This window comes from Macaca mulatta, chromosome 14 (genome assembly GCF_049350105.2).
Source record: "Macaca mulatta isolate MMU2019108-1 chromosome 14, T2T-MMU8v2.0, whole genome shotgun sequence".
NCBI lineage: Eukaryota > Metazoa > Chordata > Mammalia > Primates > Cercopithecidae > Macaca > Macaca mulatta.
Genome location: NC_133419.1, coordinates 53,163,655 through 53,191,233, shown reverse-complemented (window position 1 = coordinate 53,191,233; position 27,579 = coordinate 53,163,655). Strand labels below are relative to the sequence as shown.

The window sequence follows — 27,579 nt, the reverse complement described above, 5'->3', positions numbered from 1 at the left end:
CACATTGGCAAAAGGGGGCCCAGAAGAAGTACCAGCTTCTTTTTTACCGAGTCTCTACCTCAACACCTCTCCCCCTGCCCTGATGTCTGGGTTCACTGTGAGAGACACTGGCCCTAGCCCTATGCTCTGAGAGGCCATCTGTCAGCTGCGCCCTCCACCTTCCTCAAGCCCAGGGAGCCAGGCTGAGCCCTGGTCTGTTCCATCCCTTCATGGAAGGAGGGAAGAGAAAAGCAGGATGCTGGATGTTCCTCACAGGTTTGGTCTGGACTCTGAGGTGTGGTGGCTGTGGGTCTGGTACCTCTACAGCCTGGCATAGCTGAGCTTACCTCAGCCACCTGCAGCCACCTCATCCCACTAGGCCACTCTGGACTCCACCACTCTCTCCCCTCATCCCCAAGCCCAATCATAGCAGTGCCTTTAACCCAAAGCTGCTGTTGCATGGAAGTCAGATCTCCCTCCCCTTCTGCCTCTTCCATGCCTCACTCTTACTTGCTTTATCTTATCACGTAGATATTTGTGAACATGCCTTATTTCCCTTGTGAGACAGATCCTTGAAGGCAGGGACTGGTGGCAGGTTCATTCCCAAACCCCTAGCACAGGCCTGGATCTGAGGAGGACACAGCATCTATTGGATATACAAGCATCTGGGCACACAGCTCACAGGCACACAAGAAGCAAGGCATGGAGCTGGGTCTTTGCCACAGTCATTCTATGTAACAAGCCTCCCCAGTCTCAGTGGCATATGGCACCTATTTTCTTGCTCAGGAGTCTGTGGGTTGACTGGGTAGCTCTGCTTCAGACTGTAGGTCTAACGGGTGAGGGAGGCCCCAAAGGATTGACAGGGTTGACTCCAGGCTATAGCTTGGCCCCAGGTCTGTTCCATGTGCCCTCCATCAGGGACCCCCACTGAAGGGGCAGTGGCCACCTGGGACAAGTTCTTTTCATAGAAACCTAGCAGGAGCATGAGTGACAGCCAACCAGCAAGCCCACTTAAAGCCTCTGCTCACGTCCCATCCACGGGTTGCCACAGGTCAAAGCAAGCCTTGCCGCCAAGCCTCACGTCCATCCATGGGGCAGGGCTATACACCCCACCAACTCCAGCAGGAAGGACTGCAAAGTCACAGCATAGAGCGCAACTCTATTATAGGGAGGGAGTAAAGAACTGGGGGCGCTTTCCAGCAAAACTCCCAGCACAAAGGTCCCGTGAAACACTGTCCATTCGTGGTTCTGTTGTGCTCACAGACACGCAGACTGGGCCCCGTCCTCTGACAGAATATATGACCGTGTGCTGGTGTCTTAACCTCTCTATGCTTGAGTTTTCTCAGCAGGAAAATGGGGGTAATAACAATGCTTTTCTGAGAGGATCAGGTGAGATTTAATAGACTTAATACATGTCAAATGCTCAAACAATTCTTGGTATATATTGAGCACCCAATAAAAGTAAGCTGCTACTGCTTTTATTATGACTAATGCTGCCACCACCACCATTGCCGTGTCATTATTATTATTTAGTGAAGCATCCGATTATATTCCTCAAATACCTTCCATCCCCAGTTACACTAATTTAGAAGTGTAGACACGTGCACACAGCAAGCATCCATGCACACCAGGGGGGCTACAAACTAGCAACCCACTTGCTCAGTCTGCTGCAGACATGTTTTATTTTGATCTGTCTATTTTAAGATGAGGATTTCACATAAAAATCAAAATTTCTTGAGTCGTCTTCATAGGTGGTAAATACAGTTAGGGAAGAGATTATATCTCCCAGAGAGAACACATGGGTAAAAAGATGAGAGGGCTCAGGTGGATGCATGGAGAACCCAGTTGTTTAAGAGTTGGCTGGAATACTGGATGGCTGAGATGGCCAGCCAGAGGGACAGGGAGAGAAGGTGTCCCCAGGAGCAGGGACGGGGCAGGTTCAAGGACTGCAGGAGGACCCCCAAAGTCCTGTGAATTGGACTTAGCAACAAGGAGGTCACTGTGGACTGTGCTGGGGGCAGTCTGGGAGTGGTGGAGGCACAGACAGGATGATAGGAATAGGGGGTTCATAAAGAAGAGGAGAGAGAGAGAGAAGAGTGTAGCCAACCCTTCCAGGAAGCTTGGCTGGGAAGGAAGAAGAAAGAGTAGGCTGGGGGCTTGGGGTGAGGACTGGGATTAAAATTAGTTTTCTTAAGACAGGAGACTCAGCATATTTAAATACAGACAGGAAAGACTCAGTAGACAAATGAGAACACAAGAATGACACTGTGGAGAGGGAGGAGGGAAGTGAGAGGGAGCCAGGTTCAGGTGAAGGCTCCACCTTAGGGAGGAAAAATGATACCTCTTCTCTGGGCACTGTCCCTGGAGATGAGGTCACCCAGCTAGTTAGTGGCCAAGACAGAGCTGGGCACATTCGCTCATGAACTCATTCAGCAGACACTCACTGAACACCTACAGTTCACCAGGTACCACCCTAGTAACAAATGAAACAGACAAAAATTACTGCTTACATTCTAGTCATAGAAGAAAGAGACAATAAATGAAATGAAAAAGGAAACTGTATAGTTTATTGGAGGGTGAGACACGCTATGACTAAAAATCAAGGGGAGTGGACAGCACTGAGGGCATGGGCTGCCATTTTAAATAGGATGGTCAGGGCAGGTGACGTTCCACCAAGGACTTGAAGACAGCCAGTGAGTGAGGCCTGCATGGAAATGTCTGGGGATTAACACCTTCCAGGCAGAAGCAAGAGCAGTGCAAGGGGTCTGAGAAGGGCCTGTGCCCAGAGTGTGGAGGAGAATCACAGAGGTGCCATGGTGAGGGCAGGGCAAGCCTGGGGCCAGTGCTAGGAGACAAGGTCACGGTACGCACTGGGGACTACGTTATGTTGGACTTTGCAGGCCTCGGTAGAGCCTTCAGCTTTCACTCTGAGTGAATGAGGGGCCATTGGGGGATTTTAAGCAGAGGAGTGGCATGATCTCACTCAGGTTTTAATGGAGTCACCCTGGCTGCTGTGTTGAGAATAGACTGTGGGGGTGGGGCACAGCAAGAGGGCAGGGACAGAGGCCAGGCAGAGGCAGTTTCTATGATCCAAGCAAAAGACAATGGTGGCCAGACCAGGGGTGGGAAGCAGAGAGGTGGTGAGAGGAGTCTGGATTCCTGACGTGTTTTGAAGGCAGACCCATCAGGATTTGCCGATGCCTTGAATGAAGAATGAAAGGACAAGAGCAGTCAAACATGCTGGCGAGGTGTTGGCTGGAGCAACAGGAAGCTGAAGTTGCCATTTACTGAGAGGGGGAAGGCTGTAGGCAAGACAATGACATTGGGTTGGGGGAGAAGATGAAGAACTCCGTTCGGACTTATTGAGTTTGACGTGTCTATTAGACACCCAGATTGAGATGCAAGTGAGCAGTGGTCTATATAAGTCTAGAATCGGGAATGTCCAGGCTGGAGATAGAAATCTGGAGGTCATTGTTGTCTAGGGTTATTTAAAGCCATGGGACCAGATGAGGGCATCAAGAGCATGAGTGTAGACAGAGAAGAAAAGAGGTTCAGAGACTGAGTCCCGGGATCAAGGGAAGAAGGTGGAGCCAGCAGAGGAAATAAAGGAGATTGCCAGTGAAGTAGGGGCTGGGGTTTGGGCAGGCCTTGCCATCCTAGAAGCAGAGAAAGCTGTTTCTAGGACGGAGTGACCAGCTGGGTCAAATGCTGCTGGTGTGTCAAATAGTCAAATAAGATGAGAACTGAGATGTTACCACTGGATTTAGCAACATGTTGGACGTTGCTGTCTTGACAGCAGCAGTTCAGAGACTGGTTAGCCCAGAATGGCCCCTCTGAACGTTTCAGAACCTTCCCTGTGGACTAAATGGGATAATCTGTGCATTCGCTCCCTACATGTGGGAGATGTGCCCTAAATGCCTGGGCATCTGGCAGGCTCGGGGCTGAGGGTTCCAGCAGTGGCACAGAGGACAAGAAGGTCAGATTTGGAGTGTCTGAGTAGACCCTGGGCCTAGAGGGGTCCCGAGTCCCTGGAGTAGTCCTGCTGGGTCATTCATTTGCACCATCTCTCTAGACCCTGCTCTCCTCTCAGCAGATGAGCCCACCTCCCCCAAGAGGCCGAAGAGCATCTCTGAGCCACAACACAGTGATGTGGAAGGGGATGCCGCCTCTCCCTTGCCCTCCGAGTGGACCTCGGTGAGGATCAGCCCTGGGGAGGATGCAGCTGGACAGGATGTGCTGGCTGTGCGTGTCCTGGTCACCAGCGAGGACAGCAGGTATGCTCAGGCTGCTGCCGGATGGGGACAGAAGCAGGGTTGGAGGAAGGGAATCGCATTTGGGATTGGGTCTTCTCTCTACTTGCTTGCAGTGTGGCCTCTCTGTGCTTCCATTTCCTCATCTGTAAAATGGTGACAATCATGGTACCCATCTCAGAGGGAGTTGTAAGATTCACAGAATTCATCTGTAGTAAGTGTATAGAACAGTGCCCACACATCATAAGCACTGTAAGTGTTAGCAATTGTTATTTTCTCGGGAAGGGAAAGGGCCTGGCCCCATGCTTTTCTCAGGAGGCAGTGTCATGCTGACTGTAGTGAGGGGTGCAGAATGGGTGTCACCTGTCCCCAGGGCCTGCCCACTGCAAGATGGTGATGCATGGGGCTGGGCAGGCTAGGATACAGAGTGGGGAACATGAGGAGTGAAGCCCTGGTGCCTTAGGTGACTGTTTCTCAGAGTGCTGTCCTCATCACCTGCATCAGAATCACCTGGAGTGGTTATTAGCCATGCACACTCCAGGACTCCTCCAGATTCACTGAATTCACTCAAGAGGTAAGTCAACAACAGGTATTGGTTGCTTATTATTTACTAGCCTCTGAGGAAATAGCAGCGGCCAACACAAGACAAGGTCCTTGCTTTCCCATGGCTTTCGTCACATTGGGAGCCAGCTAGGAAGCAAGTAAGTAGTTAAACAAGAAAAGCATCACATATGTGCCAGGTCAAGAAATAAAACAGATGCATATGCTAGAGAGTGGCTGGTCAGCTGCCTTAGATTAGGTGGCCAGGAAAAGGCCTCTGTAGCAGTTACTGATGCCCACAATAATGCTGAGTGACAAACCAACCCCAAAGCGAGTGACTTAAACCACCCACCATCCATTACACCATGATTGTGTAAAAAAGTAGACCAGAGTAAGCCAAGCCTGACCAAGTAAGCCAGGTGCAGCTGGGCAGTTCTGGTCTTGGTGGGCTCACCTGTGTGTTTGGGCCAGTAGGGTTCTGCTCTGGAGTCTGAGTGTCAGCTGGGGTGACAGAGGGCTATTGGGCCATGGGTCTTTCATCCTCCAACTGGCAGCCCAGCCTTGTTTCTGTGGCCTTAAGAGAAAGAGGGGAACCATCCAAGATCTCCCGAGCCCCAGGCTTGACACTGCACAGTGCTTTTCCAGTTCCATCTGATCGGCTATAGCATGTCACAAGGCCTGAACAGATTCAACAGGTGGAAAATAGGCTTCTCTCTTTAGGGAAATAGCTATAAAGCCCCCATTGCAAGGGGGCATAGATCTAAGGGGAATGATTGCAACCATCTTTGCAGACAAATTTCCACAGCCTCCCTGAGGAGGTGACATTTAAGCTGAGAATTGGTTGACAAGAAGGGACAGCCAAGAGAGAAGGGGAATGCAGGAAGTGATGACAGCTAGTGACAGGCCCCTGGGTGAGAGTGAGCGTGTCTCAGAGGTAAGAGAAGGTCAGTGTGGCAGGTACACCCTGAGTGGGAGAAGAATAAGAGATTACACCAGGAAGGCAGGCAGGAGCAAGGCTTATAAGACAAGGTAAGGAGTTTAAATTGTGTTCCAGGTATCCAGTCATGCATCACTTAATTAGCCGAGATATGTTCTAAGAAACGTGTTATCAGGTGATTCTGTCATTGTGTGACCATCATAGAGGGCATTTATACAAACCTAGATGGGCGAGCTCACTCCACACCTGGGCTATACGGTATAACCTATTGCTCCCAGACTACAAACCTGTACACTGTGTTACTGTACTGAATGCTATCAGCAACTGTAACACAATGGTAAATATTTGTGAATCTAAACATATATAAACATAGAAAAGGTACAGTAAAAATACAGTATACAATATTAAAAATGGCTCACCTATATAGGGTACTTACTATAAATGGAGCTCACAGGACTGGAAGTTGCTCTGGGTGAGTGAGTGGGTGAGTGGTGAGTGAGTGTGAAGGCCTAGGACATCGCTGTACACTACTGTAGACTTTACCACACTGTGCACTTAGGCTACCCTACATTTATCTGAAAAATATTTTTCTTTCTTCAATAATAAATTGGCTTACTGTAACTTTGTTACTTTCTAAACCTTTTAACTCTATTGTAGTAACACAGCTTAAAACACACACACATTGAATAGCTGGAAAAATATTTTCTTTCTTTATACCCTTATTCTATAAGCTTTTTTATTCCTTACTTCTTAACTGACTGGCAGCACTGTAGGTTTTTAACCAGCATCACCGCAAACACGTGAGTGATACCTTTCCCTACAATGTTAACAAGGGCTGCGACGTAAATAGTTGATAGGAATTTTTCCGCTCCATTATAATTTTATGGGACCACCATCGTTATGGGTTATGTCGCTGACTAAAACATCATTATGAAAGGCCTGACTGTAATTCAAAGATGTTTTCAGTAGAGGAGTGACATCTCATTTACAGTTTTCACAGGTCAGCAGGCCTTGCCTTGGGGAATGGATGAGGCAGGGGTGTGTGAGGATGAAGGCAGGAAGAGTAGGTGGGAGCCTGCAGCTCGGGATCAGGATGGGAGCAGTGGAGATGGATTTGCTAATGGACTGAATGAGAGGGAAAGAGAATTTCAGGGTCACTCCCAGAATTTTTCTAGAGTGACTGAATGGCTGGTATGGTCATTTCTAAAGTTATCTTGAGGTGGGGAAGATTTCAGAGAAGGTGCAGGTTAGTGGAGAAAGTCAAGAGTTCTGTTTTGGACATGTTGGGGTTTGAGATGCTGGTGTCTGTGTGGATGTCAGGTAAGCGGTCGAATATGTAAGTGTGAAGTTCTGGGAAGCACGGCTGGAGATGGTGATTTTAGAGGCTATTAAAGCCCAGGGCTCTGATGAGTTGCTTCCAGAGTAAGAATATCTTCCTGTAGACAAAGAAGAGCTGGGCTCAGAAGAGAGCTCTGGGGCATTTGAACATTCAGTAGGCAAGTGGAGAAGGAGCTAGCAAAACCCACTGGGAACCAGGAGATGGTGGGTGGTGGAAGCCAAGAGAAGAAAGTGTCTCAAGAGGGAGGGTTTGGTTCTCTGCATCAGAGGCTGCTGGAGAGCCCAGTAGGATATATAGAGAGAAATGACCTTTGGACTTTCCAACAGGAGGCTCATTGTTAACTTGGACAAAGTGGCCTCAGTGGAGTAGGTGTGGGGGGAACATGAGGGGAAAGCAGGGACTGCAGTTGTAGACTACTGGCTCTTCAAGTCTTGACCATGCAGACTCTGGAATGGGGCTTGGGAACATAGGCTTGAGCATCCCACAGGTGATTCATTCTGATCCCCAGAGAAGGGAAATGACCTGTCCTGGATCACACAGCCTTCAGAGTCTTCTAAGCCTCAACGTAGGCAGGCCTGTTTCCATAATAACACGCATAAACCTAACTCCAACTAGCTTCGGTAACAAAGGCAAACGCATTGGCTCATGTGACTGGGAAGTCCAAGGGTGGTCCTCATTCAGGCAAGGCTGGAGCCAGAGTCTCAAATAACCACTCTCCCTTCCTGCCTCTCTGCTGCTTTTACAGCCATTGGCAGAGAGGCTGTCTCCACACATGGAACTCGGCTACTGAGGGTCTCAGACCATATCCATAAATTCATGTCCTCAGGTCAGGATCTCAAGGCAGGCCCCCAAATGCTACTCCCACATCACATACTTCCCTCTGGGAACAGTCGGTGAACAGGACTGGGGCACCATGACCGGCCAGGCTTGGGCACTCTGATGGCTAAGGGGTCTGCCATAGACACAGGTAGATGAGTGGCAGTGGCCTTGTGGAAGGAACCCTGCTGGATTTCCATGTACAGAGAGTGTGTGCATATGTAGAGTTTCACTAACACGTCACTGCTTGACCCGTTTTGTACTTTCCCATCCTGGAACATTGTGCTTGGACTGCCCCTCTCTCTAGGACACCCTGCCTCCACTTCTTTGCCACTTGAATTCCTACCAGTTATTAAAGGCCCATGTTAAATACTACTCACCCCTTACCCCCACCCAGGTAGAATTTTCCATTCCCTCATCCATTCCATGGGGAAGAGAGCAGTATTTAAATGCCTGAAGTTTTGGGACCAAGTCCCTAATTATGAGCTTATCTGACCAGACAGACCTTGGGAGTCATGCTCCGGGACAGGTGCAAGTGAGCAGAGCAGGCGTTATTCAAACAGCTCCTCATGCATTGCTGGGCCCCTTCTGCTCTGAGCCAAGCCTGTATTGTTCTGCTCTGACCGCCATAACAAAGCACCACAGATTGGGTGGCTTAAACAACAGAAATGTATTTTCTCACTGATTGGGAGCCTGGAAGTCTGAGATCAAGGTGTGGGCAGCTTTGGTTCCTACTGGAGGATTGGAAGGAAGGATCTGTTCCAGGCCTCCCTCTTTAACCTGTAGATGGCATCTTTTCCTGTCTGCATAGTGCTTTCCTTCTGTGCATGTGTGTGTCCACATTTCCTTTTCTTAGAAAGATGTCAGGTGTATGGGACAAGGGCCCAGCGTAATAGCCACGTTTTACCTTAATGACCTCCTTAAAGGCCTTATCTCTAGATGCAGTCACATCTGAAGGTACTTGGGGTTAGGACTTCAGCATATGAGTTTTCAGGAACACAATTCAACCCACAACAAAGTCTGCAGCTGGGCTGTGGGCACCCAGGACTAAGCCCAGGCCCTCCAAGTGCGCTGGAGGAGTGCTGGGCAGGACACAGAGTGGGTGTGTTGGGGCGTGGGTTCCGGGGCCCGACTCGCCCACCCACTCCTTCCTCCTTCCAGCTCTGACACAGAGTCTGACTATGGCGGCGGCGAGGCCTCCCACACAGAGCCCTGTGAAGAGAAACCCCGGCGGCCAGAATCCCCGTGTCTACCGCACACCTCCCTGAGGGAGGCCCTGAGCAGGGCGGTCTCTCCACAGTGCCCTGAGGAGCCCAAAACTGTGCATGGTAAGCAGAGAGCCCACCGGGCTTGATTCTGGGACGCAGGGAGGGAACAGAGACCCCCACAGCTGAATTTCCCTCATGGAGGACCAGGTGACAGGAGGCCTCGCCCTTAGGCTCCAAGGCAGTGGGACTAGGACCTCTGGGGAGTGGGACGCAAGTGGCAGTGAGGGGACTGGACCCAGGCCTGGTTTCCCTCTCCATGAGAAGCTTTGGAATCCCAGTGGGGAAGATGTCACGGGGCCTGGCCGGCTGTGGTTGGTCACAGGCTGGCAGGGATCAGGGGCCCGCAGGTCCCTTTTGCCTGGAGTGATTTCTCTCCTGCCTCCTGTGTGGGCACCTCCTTAGGGGCCCCTCTGGCATCCCATGGCCCCTGAGGGAAGGGAGCTGGGCCGGGCTGCTGTTGAACAACATGCGAGCCTGGACGGCATCATCTCCCTGGGACCACCTGCACAGCACTGGGGCCATTAGCGGTGTTTGGAGCTTGTGGGTTGCACCCAAACTTCTACACAATAATGAATGCATTTTTACTGCGTACCTGTAATAAGCCAGGACTTTTCCCATACGTGTGGCCCATTTCATCCCAGGATGACCCTGTGGGGTAAGTAGTACAAAGCCTGTTTCACAGGGGAGCAAACAGGCTGAGTGGTCTCCCAAAGTCTCAGCCCGTGCTGGTGACACCGTCCAGCCACCGCTGCCCAAGCTCTGGCTTACTTAGAAGTAGCTGTCTTTAGCAGCCCAGCTTGTGTTTAATACAAAGTTGACCTGGAATTGAGTGTTTTGATTCAGTCAACAACTTGGGACCAAATCATCTGATTTATGGGCAACTTCTGGACGAGCCTGGGAAGAAACAGGCTAACCTGACAGAAACTTCCTGCCCAGCGGCCCCACAGCCTTGGCCTGGGAGAGCAGGAGCTCAACTTGTCCTGCACCGCCACCTGGTGGTCAGGAGCAGAATTGCCATCTGGTCCGTGAAATGTTCCCAGGAAAACGAGGGCTGGGGCAGAAAGAACTCATATAGATAATTTTAAATCCTGGAAATGTTGAATTTACTCTAGAAATGTTTAATTTACCCTCATTTTTTAAAAAGTGACACTTTTAAAAAAGGACATATTATCATCCAAACACATTTGTTAAGTACCATTTGTGGGGCTGTGCAGCACTGGCACTGAACCGAGTTCTCTCCTGTGCCCAGCTGGGTCCAGCCCCACCTCTGGTTACTGCGTGGCCTTGGTGTACCCTTCCATCCTCCTGGGCTCCAGCTCCCCATTTCCAGATACGAAGTCGGCCTGCCTTTCATCCCTTCCCTCCATTTCCCCTGCAATTGCCAGAGGGTTTTAGGCAACTTACAAGAAAAACATAAAACAAAATTGTACAACTATAAAGGTGAAAGATCAAGCCTCAAAATCAGGTCTAACAAAGCCAGTTTAGGAGGGATATACCCCAGAGAGGCAGACCATAATCCTAGACAGTTGCTCTAGTTGAATCATAAGTTTGATCCTGAGTTTTCTGGCTTCCAGCGTTCAAAAGGAAACACAGAACATCATTATTCTCATTGTTTATGAGAAAAACATGTATTGGTTTGCAGCAGGTCTCTGAGCAGGCACAACTTCTCCTAATGCTTAACTCTGTCGACAGTTTCCAGCTCGTACTGAATCCATGATATTGAGAGATGTGTTAGATTATGTCTTAACAGTTCCTCAGAAAATGCAGTCCTAGTATTCTTGAGGCTGTTTCTTACAGCATCCCTTGCTGGAAGGTGAGGGCATGACCAAAACAAAACAAAACAAAACAAAACAAAAAAACAAAACAAAAAAAAACAAAACAAAAAAAACAAAACAAAACAAACAAAGAAAAACCTGACTCAGCAATAGCAGTTTTCTTAGTAGGATGGGGTTGGGTTGAGAGACTAGTTGGGTTGCGTTGGGTAGTGAGATCAAAGCATTTTGTTTCTGGCAGTCCAGTTTAACTCCAGAATAAAATATAGAGTAGATAAGTGGGTAGACTGTGTGACTCTCAAACAATTCCTTGTCAAGTTAGTCTTCATCAGTTGTTGTTTGATTATTGCTAGGTGAACCACATTGTACAGTTAAGCTCTAAGTGCTGTGCTTTGTGTTGCTGGTTATGGTAACCCCATCACTTTACCAAATAATGCAGGGTTGACCCCTTGTGTGGGTTTTATGGAGCTTCATTAACTACAATTCTCACCTGGATAAATGCCTCCAAGGTAGACCAAGGGAATGCCAGGCAAGACCAGGATATTGCTTTGAAAAGACTCCTGGTTGCAGTGTGGAGTTAAAAAAAAAAGACTCCAGGTTGGTCCAGCCATGCTCATAGAAGCATTATTCACATTAGACAAAAGGGGGAAGCAAATCAAATGTTCAACAGACAAATGGATAAACAAAACACAGTATATCCATACAGCAAAATGTTATTCAGACTTTAAAAGGAAGGGACTCTGACATGCGCTACAACTTAGATGAACCTTCAAAGCATGCTACTAAGGGAAGTAAGCCAGTCACAAAAGGACAAACGTCAGTTTGGGATGAGAGCAGAGTTCTGGAGATGGGTGGTGGTGAGGTGGTGATGGCTGCACAACAGGGCAAGTGTACTTAATGTCACTGAAATCTAGACTTAAAAATGTATAAGTAACAATTTTTATATCATGTATATTTTTTCCACAATTTTTAAAAAGACTTCTGGGACTGCCTTGGCACATGAAGGCACCTATTACATCCTCAAAATTCACAGAGCATGCCCAAGAGGGTGGCCTGAAATACAGCTCACACCCTATGTCATGGAGGCTGAAGAAAGCCCCCTAAAACATCGGGGTCAGTGATTCTTGACAATCTTGTTTAAAAGGCAGATTCCCAGGTTCCCACCATCAGAAATTCAGATTCAGTGGGTCTGGAGTGGGGTCAAGTACGTACATTCTGTGTAAGCATCCCCAGGGGCTTTGACACAGTGGGCCATGTTCTACACTTTGGGGATTTTGGAAATGCAGCTTTGTGGAAGGCCTGCCTAGATGAATTCATTGTAAAATCCACGCCCAAGCAACTAAATGAATAGATCTAGTGCATTGGACTCTTGGCTATAAACTAATTAGATTTAGGAGAACAACCTGCCCCAAATTATTCTGGCTTAGAGGAATCGGTATTTATCCATCTTTTTTCTGGCAATAATTTGATAACAGGATGGTCCAATGGGATATGGAGGACTCTTATCAGTTTGTAATAATAAAATGATATCATCAGCACCACATGGCAAAATACCCTCTGACTCCTTTTACAGTGGGTCATGCACTAAGATCTCTGAAAGTGCTCCTTTGAAATAAATAAACACACATAGAATGTAAGCTAAGAAGAAGGGATCAGCCCACTTTATGTTGCTCAGCATTACTAGCCACCCTATTGTTCCCATTGTGGTAAAAATGTGTGCATGAGTGCTCTATTAACACCAGTGACGGAAAATCTTGAATTTTAGCCATTTCCAATAGGTTCCATTCCACAAAGTTAGAAGCTAAGAAGCAGCAATTAGAGCTTTATGCAATTTTTTTTTTTTTTTTTTTTTTTTGAGAAATGCCTTCATTAAGTGATTAAGAGGCCAGCTTTGGCCAACAGGATGTAGCTGTGCTTAAGACCTGCTTGCTCCTTATGCCTGGAAAGCCCAGCCAGCCAGCACTTGGGAGGGTGAGCTATCCATCTCCTCATGGGGAGCTGTGTGCCCATCCACACAGGCTCCTCCTCAACCCCATGGACTGGATTTTGAGAGTAGGCCTGTGGGATTGGAAACCTGCCAGATAGAGCAGGCATGAAGTGCCTCCAAATGTAACCACCCAATGGGTTCTCCTTGCCTGCTGCCTAGACTGAGCTGATTTATCAAGACAGGGGAATTGCAATAGAAAAAGAAAAAGAGTTTAATTTACACAGAGCTGGAGAGCACAGGAGACCAGAGTTTTATTATTACTTAAATCAGTCTCCCTGAAAACTTGGGGATCAGGGTTTTTAAAGATAATTTGCTGAGTAGGGGTTTGGAAAATGGGAAGGGCTCCTTGGTCAGGTCAGAGATGAACTCATAGGGAGTTGAAGCTATCTTCTTGCACTGAGTCAGTTCCTGAGTGGGGGCTAAAAGTCCAGATGAGCCAGTTTATCAATCTGGGTGGTACCAGCTCATCCTCTGAGTGCAGGGTCTGCAAAATATCCCAAGCACTGACCTTAGGCTTTACAATAGTGATGTTAGCCCCAGGATGCAATTTGGGAAGATTCAGAATCTTACAGCCTCCAGCTGCATGACTCCTAAACCACAATTTCTAATCTTGTGGCGAATTGGTTAGTCCTGCAAAGGCAGTCTAGTCCCCAGGCAGGAAGGGGGTTTGTTTGGGGAAACGGCTGTTACCATCTTTGTTTCAAAACTAAACTATAAACTAAGTTCCTCCCAAAATTAGTTCAGCCTACGCCCAGGAATGAACAAAGGGTGGAGGTTAGAAGCAAGATGGATTGGTTAGGTCAGATCTCTGTCACTGTCATAATTTTCTCAGTTGTAATTTTTGCAAAGGGCATTTTCACAAATGGAGTAAGGGGGAGAGAGGAGTTGAAGGAGCTGGTCTTGAGGAAGGAAAGCCCCCAGGTAGTGGTTGACACTTATGCTCCACAGCCTGGCTGCTAAGAAAGAGTTCCACTGTGAGACCTGGCAGGGAGCGGAATATCTAGGACTGTTTCTAGACAGAAAGAAAGACAGAGGGCTGGGCCAGCTGGGCCTTGGATTTAGAGTCCTGGATTCAGACCCTCTCTGCCTCCATCTCCCATACCCACATCATGCCCTTGGGCTTCCTTTCCGTTCATGCTTCCTGGCCCTGCCTGTGTGCACATTCAGATGTTCACCGTCCCCATCCTTTCTCTCCGGCAGTGATGGAGGTGCAGAGGCCTGAAGCCTGAGAATGCATCTGCAGGCCTTGTGTGGGAATATGGAACATGTGGACCCCACTGCCCACTCTCACACCCTAAGTGACAAAGACCTGTTTTTCTTCTGCATGTGATGTTCATTTTGCTCAGCTAATCCTCAAGGCCCAGCTGGCAGAGGGGTCTTCCATAGGAAGTACAGTGTCCCGCAAATATGTTTCCCTTGGAACCAGGCCAAGGGAGGGCCACAGCAATGATGGTCCACAGTCTCAGTTAAACCTAGTTTCCAAAGGGTTTGGGGGGCTTTGTCGGGAGAGGGGAGGCAGAGAATAGAACTTCCTGCAGCTTCCTGGCTTCGGTTAGAGCAGCTCCACTTTTTAATGTATTACATATATGGAACATTGATGTTCCATGATGACCTCAGCTTTAAATAACTGTTCTGACATGAATGAATATGTGCATGTATGTATATACACATGCATGTATAAATATATCAACACATATGCATATATGCATATGGATGCTTACTGATGATCTTAGTAATGATAGTTCACAATTTGAGGCATTCTCTGAGGGTGGTACCTGTCCCATAGCAGGGTCTCAATAAATATTTGATGCCAGGTGTGGTGGCTCATGCCTGTAACCCCAGCACTTTGGGGGCCGAGGTGGGGAGATCACTTGAGCCCAGGAGTTTGAGACCAACCTGGGCAACACAGTGGGACCCTATCTCTATAAAAAAATAAAAAATTAAAATTAAAAAATTATCTGCATGTGGTGGTGCATGCCTATAGTCCCAGCTACTCAGGAGGCTGAGGTGGGAGGATCATTGAGCCCAAGAGGTGGAGGCTGCAGTGAGCCATGACCCCACCACTGCACTCCAGCCTGGGTGACAAAAAGAAAAAAAACACAAAAAAATATTTGATGCGTGAACAAATGAAAAGTTTGGTAGTGTATGTTGTGGGGACAGGAGTATGGTGTGAGGGAAGGAGAGGGTTCAATCTATTATAATCATTAGTCTATTAACTTGTGGTAAATGAGCTATAGGAGATAAATTCCTACTTACTGTACACATTAAATGGACTCTTCCTCCCACCCCATCTTCCCTGTCCCTTTCTTTTTCCACAGCAGCTCTGCAACGGGCCAATAGCTTCCAGTTTCCAACCCCAAGCAAATACCAGAACTGGAGGAGAGAATTCCGGTGGAGTGAGTCACTAGCTCTCTGGGAGTGGGAGGCTGAGACTGGGCAGAAGATCTCTGGTTAATTCTCAGGGGCAGCTGTTCTCATTCCTTACATGGTATCTCTCTGGCGCGGCCTCCTAGTTGTCAGAGGCAAGAAATAAAATATCAGGTTGACTTTATTTCCACTGCTGACTAGAGGGAGCCTTTTCCAAGGGACTCAAGATCTTCCCATTCCCCTCCACCCCTGGCGCAGGAATTATGGAGCTTTAGGATTCTACAGTTTCACCCAGACAGGGCCTTAGCCATCGTTACCTCTAAGCTTTTTGAAATACAGACGAGTAAACTGAAGGAACTCTATGATTTCATTCTGTACACTGGAGTGAGACTGGGGCATCAGATTAATGACCTCATGCAAAGCAGGATGCTACAAACAGACACCCATGCATCCACACACACATCCCTACACACACACACGCACATGCACACACACACACCCCTACACACACACACACACACACACACACACACACACACACACACACACACACACCCCTGCTCCTTTTTCAGAGTCAGACTTGGTCCCAGTGTCCTGGGGAAGAGCAGGGCTGTGGCAGGTGCTGAGGCAACAGGCCCTGCCAGGGGGTGCAGTGACCACACACAGACTCACAGCATCTAGGCAGGCCTGGGATCCAGGGGCTGCAGCACTTACTGCGCAGAGTTCCCTCCCCAGGCCCTGGAGCAAGGGGCAGAGACTCTTCATCCAGTTCCAGGCTCATCGCTGCCTTCCACCTCCCCCCACACCCACTCCCTCTCCGGCCTCACCCTAGGAGAGGAGGACCCAGAAAGGCCTTGGCTTAGACAGGGGTTTCTACCAAGAAATGTTGCAGTTGGAACTGAGCCCTGGTCTTCCTTCCTTCTGAGTCAAGGCTCCCAGCCAGTGAGTCATTCCCCTGCCATCCGCAGACCCACCACCCTCGCACCGGGTCAGACTGGGACAGGGGCACCTCGGAAGCAGGACCCAGGGCTGCACTCTTGGGCAGGCCACTTCATCTGGGGACAGCCTAGAGTGACTCCTGAATCCTCTGACAGCCCCCAGCGGTGACAGCAGAGGGTGGAGGAGCTAGCGTTGCCACACATGGGCCATCGCCTTTACTGCCCTGCTCTGGCCCTCCCCAAGTCCCTGGAAGCCTGCTGCCCGGGCCCCGGATGCATGGGTGCAGGGTCCATCCCAAGGCTTCCAGCCCACTCTACTGTGTGCCGCCAGTGTGGGGACTCAGTCCGTCCTCAGGAAGCTCTCAGCCTGGGGTGAGAGCAGGGAGGCTGGTGGTAGACCCTCCCAGTAGGGCTGGGTCGCTGGGGGAGGTGCAGGAACAAGAGGACTGCTGAATAGCCCCATGGTGTCTGGAATGGGCCTGGGAAACTCAGCCTTTAGTTATCAAAGAGTATTGTACAGTGTTTCTCAAGAGTATACGAAAGCTGCTTTGAGGTTAGGGCTTGAGTTTTGATCATTTCAATCAGCCTAGTGTCTAGCATGGTCTGACCCAGAAGAGGAACCCAATCCTTGTTTGCTGAATCAATGAATGAGCAAGCCAGCTGAACTGAGCGCAAAGGGAGCACATGGATTCAGACCTGCTCAGGCTACCGCCCCTAGAGGGCGCTCCAAGACTTCGAGAGGGATTTGAACCTTGCCAAACCTCCAAGTTCTGGGAAGCTGCACCCTGAAGTCCCAGTCTCACAAAAATCCCGAGAGCCGAAAGCCACGACAGCCATCTTTTTTATTGTCTTTATTTTGCCTAAAAGAAAATCCCAGGGAGCAGGGCTGGCCTTGCCATTGGAAGCAGAATGTGTGGTACCATCCCTCCTGTCCAGAGGCATTACTGCCCCATCACAGCTGGTTCTGGCCCCAAGCCCCAGGTGGGAGGGCTGGAGGGGCTATGTGGCTGCCCTGGGCACCCTCCCCAGCTGCTCATGCTGCCAGATGACCTCTAGGATCTACAGGAAAGGTTGCTGCTGCTAGAGGGCCCAAAGAGGAGGTAGCGCAAGCGCCTGACCCAGAGGCAGCCTGGATGCTGAAACTCAGGCCCTGGTGCGCGCATCAGTATCCTTCACACAAAGCAACCCTAAGGTGCCAGGGGCACGTGTGACTGAGACCCGGGCAGAGGACAGGGCAGCCCCGGGTGGGCCGTACCAAGGTTTCAAGGAAACGGCCAGCAGTGGGGGATTTGAGTTGGCCAATGAGGAGCTCTTGGCCCAAAAGTTGGAGAAATCGTGGCTGTGTAGAGTGTGCAGCCCCCTCTGGAATGGGCCAGAGCTTCAGCAATGTGCTTCAGCAAATGTCTTTACCTGGATGCGGCTTAAGTGTGTGAGAGGGTGGGAAACTAATGGAGTTCATATTTTGCCAACAACTAGCTTTTACTTTGTGTCCTGCGCCACTGGGCACCTTTTTTTTTTTTTTTTTTTTTTTTTTTTTTTTTTGAGATGAGGTCTCACTCTGTCACCCAGACGAGTGCAGTGGCGTGATCTCGGTTCGCTGCAATCTCCATCCCCCAGGTTCGAGTGATCCTCCCACCTCAGCTTCTCCAGTAGCTGGGACCACAGGCGCACACCACCATGCCTGGCTAATTTTTGTATTTTTGGTAAAGACAGGGTTTCGCCATGTTGGCCGGACTGGTCTTGAACTCCTGAGCTAAGTGATCCACCCACCTCAGCCTCCAAATGTGCTGTGATTACAGGTGTGAGGCACCACACCCGGCCAACTGGGCATCTCTTTTTAGCCCATGTTATCTGCTCAACCACTCCATGAAACTGCACCAGACAGCCCACTTTTTGGATGAGGAGACTGAGAGATTAAGTAACTTGCTCAGAGCCGGGCAGCTGGTGTGCATGTGAAGGGGTGGACTTCCAGGCTCCCCTTCACCATCTTCTGAGAGGACCCAAAGACACAGTGGGCATCAGGAAGGGGAGGTTTCCCATCACCTCTCTCCCCAGGCTGTGCCCACCTCCCAAGCAGTGGCTTGAAGGGCAGCCCAGGGACAAGGGGCGCGGCCTGAGCTGGGGCTTTGATTCCCTCATCTCCTCAAGCCTTGCTGGAGTTCCATCTTGAAGGCAGTGCATGAGGACCGCGTGTGGAGAGAAGGAGACCCCCTAGCAGCGGTGGGAGTGGGGATTAGAGAAAGGAGAAGAAGGGAGCAGCTTCTGGGTCATGACTTTGTGAGCCCTGAGGCGTTTCTGTCAGGCTTGGTTCCTGAGGTGGCCCTGGCTTCCTGTCAGGAAGTCCCTGAGGGATCCTCAGGGGAACAAAAAGGCAGTCTGTTGGGCTGAGAGGAATTGAGGCAAGTGAAGGAGTTTGATTCAGAAGATGGCAGAGAGGGAGAATGAGGGTGCAAGGAGGAAGGAAGGAAGGAATTTGGCAGGAATTTGGCAAGCTGAGGACAAGGACGGGAAGCAAGGCAAGGACTGACTCACAACTTTTGCCTTTTTAGGCTTGAACCTTCTAATCGTGGGCTGCGATGGGGGTGCAGTAGCGGGAGGCAGGCCAGCCGTCTCCCTGGCAGCTCCTTCCTGCCACCCTCAGATCAGATCTGTTTCCAGAATTACCTTTTCCCTCCAAAGCTTTCTGCGAGACCTCCCTCTGGGAGCTTGCTGACCGTGTGCGTGTGGTGCCATCTGTTCAGAGCCCACGCCTGGGACGTGCAGTCACACATGTTCGCATTGATGTACGGGGGAAAGCAGGGGAGAATATCGAGAACAGTGTGGGCCCCCGGGGGTGGAGGGGACTCAGTGGAACTCTCCTTGGGATGGGACTTGGCCTGCGTGAGTCCCTGAGGAGGAGCTTATCCCTTGGAGCTTTGGGGAAACTGAGACCAGGGGATTGTGTTGCACTAAGAAGCAGGTGAAAATCTGAAGGCTAGACACCCTGGAGGAAAATCTGAATGAGTCAGCTGAGCGGCCAGAAGCAGGGAGATGGACAAGAGAGCGGACTCGTTCCATGTGGCGGTCCTGGGAAGTTTCTGAGGGACATCCCTGTATGCCACCACAGTTCATGAGAGAGCTGGTTGGGCTGAGGGTAGGTACTGAGAGGGCAGATCTGAGAGGGTACATGGCATTTTACTGAATCAGTTTGAGCAAGTGATCTCAAATGACCCAATATGGAGACAAAATGTTTGAGATTTTAGATTTAAGGTTACCATGCTTGAGGGAAGCAAGGGAAGAGAGTAAGAAGGAGGGGAGGGAGAGAGGAAGAGAGTACACATATGTGAGCTTGGTTGATCTTGCAGTAGGCTACGACTGTCAGCAGACTAGATGATCTCAGCCCCCCACAGCACAGAACCAGGCCTGTCCTCAGGGCCCTGCCCCACTCCTTTCACCTCCATCTCTGAGTAGCCACACTGTATCCTGTTTGTTCCCTGACCAACAGGAGCTTGGCATGGGCCCACTCCATATCCTTCAAATGATTTGATACTCACTGTAACCTCCCTCTCTTGTATTCTCTTAAAATCTCAAATGACTCCCTCTGTCTGAGAGCCTCTTGGCACACATGTGAGAAGAAAGAGCCCATCTCATTTGTCGTGGATGTCTATCCTTTCTGGGCCCATGGCTAAGGGTCCAGCATCTTGTGGGAAGAAAGCTCAGGTGGTTTATTGACTGAGTGATTTAACACAGCCCAGCTCCCAACCACAATGGTTTTAGGATGCTCTTTGGAGGCAGATGCACATTTCTAAGAAATGTTCTGGAAATGCCCTGATACATCTCTCAAGAGCATCCTCGCATGAGTCTGAAACATAATGGTTCTTAGACTTCTCACCCTGGGACTTCCTTTGCCCCACGGGACCCTGACACTGCTATACCCATTCCTCTGAGTCCCACACCTCGGGCACCAGGAACCTCTGAGTCAGGCTCTGACATCTTCCTCTTTCTGATGGTTTATAGAATTGGAGCTTCACTTAAAGCCTCCTCTTTTCTTGATAAAATAATAACACCTTTGTAATGAAGAGTGTGTTCTTTCCTTGGTAGGTTTGACGCCAGTGAACAAAAGAACTATGTCACCTCCAAAGGACCCTTCTCCTTCTCTTCCTCTTCCTTCATTGTCTTCTCGTTCATCTTCCCCACCATCTTCTTCTTCAGCCAGTGTTTCTGAGCATGCTCCAGATGGTTCCTCCCCACCTCAGGTGAGTGTCCTTGAGGGTCCTGCCCAGGTGTCAGGAAGCTGAGCTACCTGTACTCTTCCCACCTTCCACACTTATCTCTGGATTCCATGTGCTCGTAGGTCAGCCTAAGTGCAAAGCCAGGGCCAGAAGATACTCTGTCAAGGTTCTACCCCAGCCGCCTTCATGTATACCTTTCACAAAATCTCCTGCTGCTACTTCACAGCCATCCCTGAGGACACAGTCATTCCCTCAGCAAACTTTACAGGGCTTATACTCCATGCCAGGTCTCCATGAGATACAGAGCTGCTAGGACACCTTTCCCTTGAGAACTTGCAAAGGGCATTGAGGAATTTGCAGCTGTAGGATGGAAGGCACGGAAGTGAGGGTTCCTTTGGTAGCATCCAAGAACCTTGGAAGCAATATCTTCCTTGAATATAAAATATCATCATTGATATGCAGGCTGGACTCTTTCCTTCTGTATGTATTTATCAAGCCTCTGTTACGTGCCAGGCCTGTTCTAGACTCTGGAAAGTAGAGTGCACAAGACAGAAAAGATGGGTGCTCTGGTGAAACCCCTGTGCTATTACCTGCCCTTCAGGCACCAGAGCTCTTGGGAGGACACAGCCACCCCTAGAGTCCACTCATGTTCCCTCTTTGCCAAGGGCCAAGTTCCTGCGTGCTAGAAATAGCTACTTTCTCGATGGTGCAAGGTAGGAGGTTAAAAAGGGTCATTGGAAGGTCTTAAGGGCCATTCTTGTGCTACCACAGCTTCAGCCCAGAGGGTGACTGTCGCTTCTTACTTTAATGGCCTCCAAAGAAGCAGCCTTGGTTTCTTGGTTGTTAGAGGAATATACCTATGGGCGGATCATGCCCTTTAGTATAGACAATGACTGAGCACCCACAGAGGCCCAGCCAGCCCTACCCTCATGGGCCCAGGAGCTTACAACAGCAGGGTTCTACCTTTGCCTTCCCCCTGGCTTCCAACCCAGGTAATCTGTGATTCAGAAAAGCCTTTCATCAATGCTGATTTGGGGGTTCTGGGCAGATCCTGGTAGGACCCAAGGCAGCTACTTAGAACAAAGAGTATCCCTTTGAAATCATCTTAGGCAAAATAATTTTTGAATTTGGGCATCTGAGATGGTAAGAAAAAAGGGGAGGGGTTGTAGATTGAGATTTGCTTTAATCATATAAATAAATGGTGAAATTTTAAAAATAACTGCTATTTTTGCCCATCCCATCTAGATGACAGCTTCTGAGTCCCTCTCACAGGTCTCGAGAGGTCATGCAAGTCCTCCCACCCTAACCTTTCAAAGGCGAACCATAGCCCAAGGAGCACCCAGGGAAATTCCGCTGTATCTGCCTCATCACCCAAAGCCAGAGTGGGCAGAGTACTGCCTGGTAAGCCCCGGTGAAGATGGCCTCTCAGGCCCTGCAGGGATGACTTCTGATGAGGGCCAGCCAGCAGAGGCACCTCTTGGGGACATTGGAAGCAACCACAGAAACCCACACCCCATCTGGGGGAAGGACAGGAACTGGCCAGGTCAAGAGCTATCTCCCTTGGCTGGAGAAGACTGGGAAAAAGGGAGTACTGGAGCTGGGAAGGAAGATGAGGGAGGGCCAACGCTGGCAAAGGAGAAGTTGGGCCTAAAGAAGTTAGTCCTCACTCAGGAGCAGAAGACCATGTTGTTGGATTGGAATGACTCCATCCCTGAGAGTGTGCACCTCAAAACCGGGGAGCGACTTTCCCAGAAAAGTGCTGAGAATGATAGAGGAGGCCGTGTGCTAAAACCAGTCCGCCCCTTGCTGCTCCCTAGGGCAGCAAGAGAGCCCCTGCCAACCCAGAGGGGGGCTCAGGAGAAGATGAGGACCCCCGCGGAACAAGCTCAAGGGGAGCGAAGCGTGCCTCCACCCAAGTCCCCACTGCGGCTCATAGCCAATGCCATCCGAAGGTCTCTAGAGCCCCTTCTTTCCAACTCTGAAGGTGGGAAGAAGGCTTGGGCCAAGCAAGAATCCAAAACTTTACCCACACAGGCCTGCACTCGCTCATCCAGCCTTCGGAAAACCAATTCCAATAAAGACAGGGACCAGCATTCCCCTGGGAGAAACCGGCCCTCAGCCTTTAGCCCTCCTGACCCTGTCCTCCGCACCCATAGTTTGCCCAATCGGCCATCCAAGATCTTTCCTGCACTTAGGTCCCCACCCTGTAGCAAGATTGAAGATGTCCCCACACTCCTTGAGAAAGTGAGTTTGCAAGAGACCTTCCCAGATGCTTCTAAGCCTCCGAAGAAAAGAATCTCACTTTTTTCCTCTCTCAGACTCAAAGACAAATCTTTTGAGAGTTTCCTCCAAGAATCCAGACAAAGAAAGGACATCAGGGACCTCTTTGGCAGCCCCAAGATGAAGGTGCTGCCTGAAGACAGTGCGCAGGCCCTAGAGAAGCTGCTGCAGCCTTTCAAAAGCACCTCCCTGTGCCAGGCAGCCCCTCCCCCTCCTCCTCCTCCTACAGCAGGAGGTGCAGGTAAGTGGCTCTGTCCTGATAAATGTCTGCACTTCATGCTGGGCAGTTAGTTATCTTCATTGCATTGACAAGCAGGCATCTTTCACTTCGTTTTGCTTCTCAAATACTAACAAAAGTAGGAAAACCCTAAAGGTGAAAAATTTGAAAAAAATCTGAAAAAATTAGTTTTGAAATTATAGAAGGTGTTGAAAAGAGACCAATCAAGTATAACCCTACCACCACTTTCTCACTTATTTTCTTTCTTTCCATAGGAATATTTTTTAGTAAGTTGTACATAAAATTTTGTTTTTTTGTTTTTTGTTTTTTTTTGAGACAGAGTCTCACTCTGTCACCCAGGCTGGAGTGCAGTGGCATGATCCCAGCTCACTGCAACCTCTGTCTCCAGGTTCAAGCGATTCTCGTGCCTCAGCCTCCCCAAGTAGCTGGGATTACAGATGTGTGTCACCACGCCCAGCTAATTTTTGTATTTTTGGTAGAGATGGGGTTTTACCATGTTGGCCAGGCTGGTCTTAAACTCCCGGCCTCAGGTGATCCGTCCGCCTCAGCCTCCCAAAGTGTTGGGATTACAGGCATGAGCCACCATGCCCAGCCTCTGTTTGTTTGTTTGTTTGTTTGTTTGTTTGTTTGTTTTTAGAGAGAAAGGGTCTTTCTCTATCACCCAAGCTGGAGGGCAGTGGCCTGATCATGGCTCATTGCAGCCCCAAACTCCTGGACTGAAGCACCCGGCTAATTTTTTATTTTTTGTGGAGATGGAGTCTCAATATGTTGCCCAGGCTGGTCTCAAACTCGTGGCCTCAAGCAATCCTCTCACCTTGACCTCCCAAAGTGTCGGGTTACAGGTGTGAGCCACCATGCCTAGCCAAAAATTTTGTATCATTTAAAAGTCAACATTATATCATAGATATTATGCCAATTACCATGTAGTATACATTAATGTGATTTAATTGAATATCCTGTCTGGTAGGTATGGTGAACTATTGTCTTATTGTTTAACTTACATTTGTATATATGTTATATATGCATATATTTATATTTTATATATGGTGTTGAATGAACATCTTTATGCATATGTTTTTCCCTTTAAACTCCTAGCCTAAACACTTATGCATATTTGCTTACCAATGAAAATGTAGGCTTTTTAAATAATTTAAACCTGATTAAAATTTTTAAATTCTAAAATTAATATATCAAATAATCAGAGTAATCCAACAATATGGAAATATCTAATAAAAAGTAAAATGTATTATCTCATCCCCTCTCCTCCTTGCCAAAGTTTTAGTCTATTCCCTTAGAGACAGTTTAGCTAAACATTCACACGAGTTCTTTTTTGTTGTTGATACTTGTTTGACTGCTTTGAACAAACTGTGATCCTACCATCCCTATTGTTGATCAACTTTGTTTTTCTTTTTTCCTAAAAAGCCTTTTTATTTTCTTATTTAACTTTTATTTTGAAACATTAGTTTTCAAGTAATATATTATTTCTCTTCAGTAGTACCTTAATCAACCAGCTATATGGATTAACAAGAGATTTTATTTTCAGCCAGGTTCAGGATAAGCATGGACAGGCTGAAGTATAACTCTTAAACATGCATAACAAATTAATAAACTATTAAACTTTTAAATAAATTAAATAGATTAATAAACTATTAAAAATGTATAACACATTAAATTTTATGATGTGTGACATAAGGGTATATTATGTCACACATCATAAAATTTAATGTGTTATGCATTTTTTGATAATATATTTGCATGGTTCAAAATCAAAGGGTACAAAAGGTTCAAAATAAAAAGTCCTCTTTCCCTTCCTTGTCCCTGAGCAATCCAGGTCCTATACTGGTGATAGACATTGTCATCAGTTTCTTAGGCATTCCTGCAGACAGAATTTATGAATGTAAGAGCAAATTTACATATTATATTTTTTCTTTTTTTAACACAAATGATAGCACGGCAGCATGCTGTGTGCACTCTTTTTGAACTTTTCATTTTATTTTGGAGCTTATTCCATATTAGTACATAAAGCACTTTCTTCTTTGTTTTATAGCTGTACAGTATCCCACTGTGTAGATGTAACATAATTGATGTAGCCAGCCCCCTATGATGCAAAGTTTAAGTAATTTCAAATCTTTGGCTATTGCAAACAGTGGTACAACAATTAACTGAGAACTTAGGCCATTAAGTACATGTGTGAATTTATCTCTAGGATAAATTCTTAGAAGTGGAAATACTGGAGCAAAGGATATGTGAATCGGGGATTTTGATAGATACTGTTAACTTATCCTTCATCACAGTGTGCTTGTTCACATTCCCAGCAGCAAAGTATGAGAACTAGATCTCTACATTTGCACTAACTGGTATGTTACTGATCTGATGGTGAAATATAGATCTCAGAGTGGTTTGAATTTCATTTTTTAACAAGGTGATTGAACATCTTTTTATATGTTGAGGAGCCATTTGCGTCTTCTTTTCTGTGACCAGTTGATTCCATCCTTTGTCCAGTTTTCTAATGGTTTGTTGGTTTTTTCTTAATAATATGTACAGATTCTTTATCAAAAGGGAAATTTAGGCCTTTTTTGTAATGATGCAAATTACAAATATTTTTTTACCAGTTTCTTGTTTGTGCTTGACTTTATTTATAGTGGCTTTTCTTGCGTAAAATTTCTAACTTCATATAGTAGTTTGAAACATTTTTATTATATGGCTTCTGGGTTTTATATAGTAGTTAGAAAGAGTGTCTTCCAAGTTTGTAGAAGAAATTTCTCACAGTTTCTTCTAGTCTTCTTGATTATTTTCAATATTTTAACATTTAAGTATTTACATCAATAAATTTTCCTAGTATAAAATGTGAGCTATAGATTCAGCCTTACTTTTTATATGTTTCCCTGGCTATCCTAAAAAATTAGTGAATAATCTCTCTTTTCCTCTCTTATGTGAGATGACACATTTATCACATATAAGATTCCTGAACTTGGACTTATTTCCACACCATCTATTATATTCAATTTAGTTGTCTGTTATGTATCAATACCACACTGTTTTAAATATCTAATTTTATGTATTTACATATTTTTTTATTTTAGGTATTTTACTATCTGGTAGGAAGAGTATTCCCATTATTGATTTTCTTTTTCTAAAATTTCCTGACTCTTCTTGCTTGTTTGATATTCTATATGAACTTAGTATAGGCTTGTCTATCTACCAAAAAAAAGTCCTGTGAATACTCTTACAGGATTGAGTTAAATGTATAAGTAACTTGGCAAGAACTTACAAAATTATGGTATGAGTTATCTTTCCATTTGTTCATGTCTTTTTTGTGACCCTCAGGAATATTGTACACTTTAGAGCATATAGATCTAGCATAATCATTAATTTTATTAATAGATATATTAGTTTTTGTTGCTATCGTCAATAAGATATTTTCCAGTTTATCTTTCTACTGTTGTTTGTATATATGAAAGTTATTGATTTTTGTGTAGTAATTTTGTACTTATCGGTTTTATTACATTCTCTTTGTTGTAAAAGTTTTTCAATGGATTCCCCTGAGTTCCCCCATATATACAATCATAACAACTGCAAATTATACCTTTACTTTTTGCTTTTAGATTGTATAACTCTTATTTATCTTGTCTCGCTGGTTTCTTTTGTTTCTAGAATCTCCAGAACAATGTTAAATAACAGTAGTGATAATTATTTCCTTAATATATTCCTACTCATAATGAGAATGCTGCTGGTATTTTTCCCATTTAAGCATGATAACTGGCTTCTGGATTGACTGAGATATATTTTATCATTTTGAGGAAATAGCAATCTAGTTCTATTTTGGTGAGAATATTTTTAATCACAGATGGATGTTGAATTTTGTCAAATGTCTTTTCAGCATCTTTTGAGATGTCTGATTTTTTCCTCCTTAATTTGATTAATATTATGAATTATACAGTAGATTTATGGATATTGAACCATCCTTGCATTGCTGAGATAAATACCACTTGGTCATGATGTGTTATTACTTTGTCTTATTACTTTACATGATGTCTTATTACTTTTTGATTATGTTTGATAATTTATTTAACATTTTGCATTAAATTCATAGGTAATATTGGCCTACAGTTCATTGATATCACATTTATATGATTTCTGTATGTGCTAATTACAATAAGTTAGGGTAAATGTATTTTCCTGCTTTGATTAGCATGGAGAGCCACATTCATTTATATTCATCAGAAAATAGTATGACTTCCTTGCCTTGGAACAGACTGGGAATGTACAGAATGGAATTAGCTTGGAGTTAGTCAGCTCTTGAAGTAGTGCCTGCAACCTCTCTTAGAAGAGTTTTGTGTTTCTCTCAAGTGTTCTTAGATCAGTATCCTAAGAAAGTAAAGATTTTGGCCGGGCACAGTGGCTCAAGCCTGTAATCCCAGCACTTTGGGAGGCCGAGACGGGTGGATCACGAGGTCAGGAGATCGAGACCATCCTGGCTAACACGGTGAAACCCCGTCTCTACTAAAAAAAAAATACAAAAAACTAGCCGGGCGAGGTGGCGGGCGCCTGTAGTCCCAGCTACTCGGGAGGCTGAGGCAGGAGAATGGCATAAACCCGGGAGGCAGAGCTTGCAGTGAGCCGAGATCCGGCCACTGCACTCCAGCCTGGGCGACAG

The 27,579-nt window shown here is 47.1% G+C and overlaps 1 protein-coding gene across 41 annotated transcripts in view; it reads left to right on the top strand.

Annotated features, from left to right (window-relative positions):
• The window catches only part of MICAL2 (microtubule associated monooxygenase, calponin and LIM domain containing 2), a 241,431-nt gene that overhangs the window by 159,946 nt on the left and 53,906 nt on the right, over positions 1-27,579 (top strand). For 16 of the 41 annotated variants that reach the window (XM_077963306.1, XM_077963295.1, XM_077963282.1 and 13 more), the window contains 5 exons: positions 4,073-4,253; positions 9,023-9,189; positions 15,207-15,284; positions 20,274-20,428; positions 21,650-22,925. In XM_077963306.1, the coding sequence (XP_077819432.1) occupies positions 4,073-4,253; positions 9,023-9,189; positions 15,207-15,284; positions 20,274-20,428; positions 21,650-22,925 (1,857 nt within the window). Of the gene's footprint in view, positions 1-4,051; positions 4,254-9,022; positions 9,190-15,206; positions 15,285-20,273; positions 20,429-21,649; positions 22,926-27,579 lie in introns of all 41 variants that reach the window. The other 25 variants (XM_077963300.1, XM_077963297.1, XM_077963283.1 and 22 more) reach the window with 2 other exon arrangements.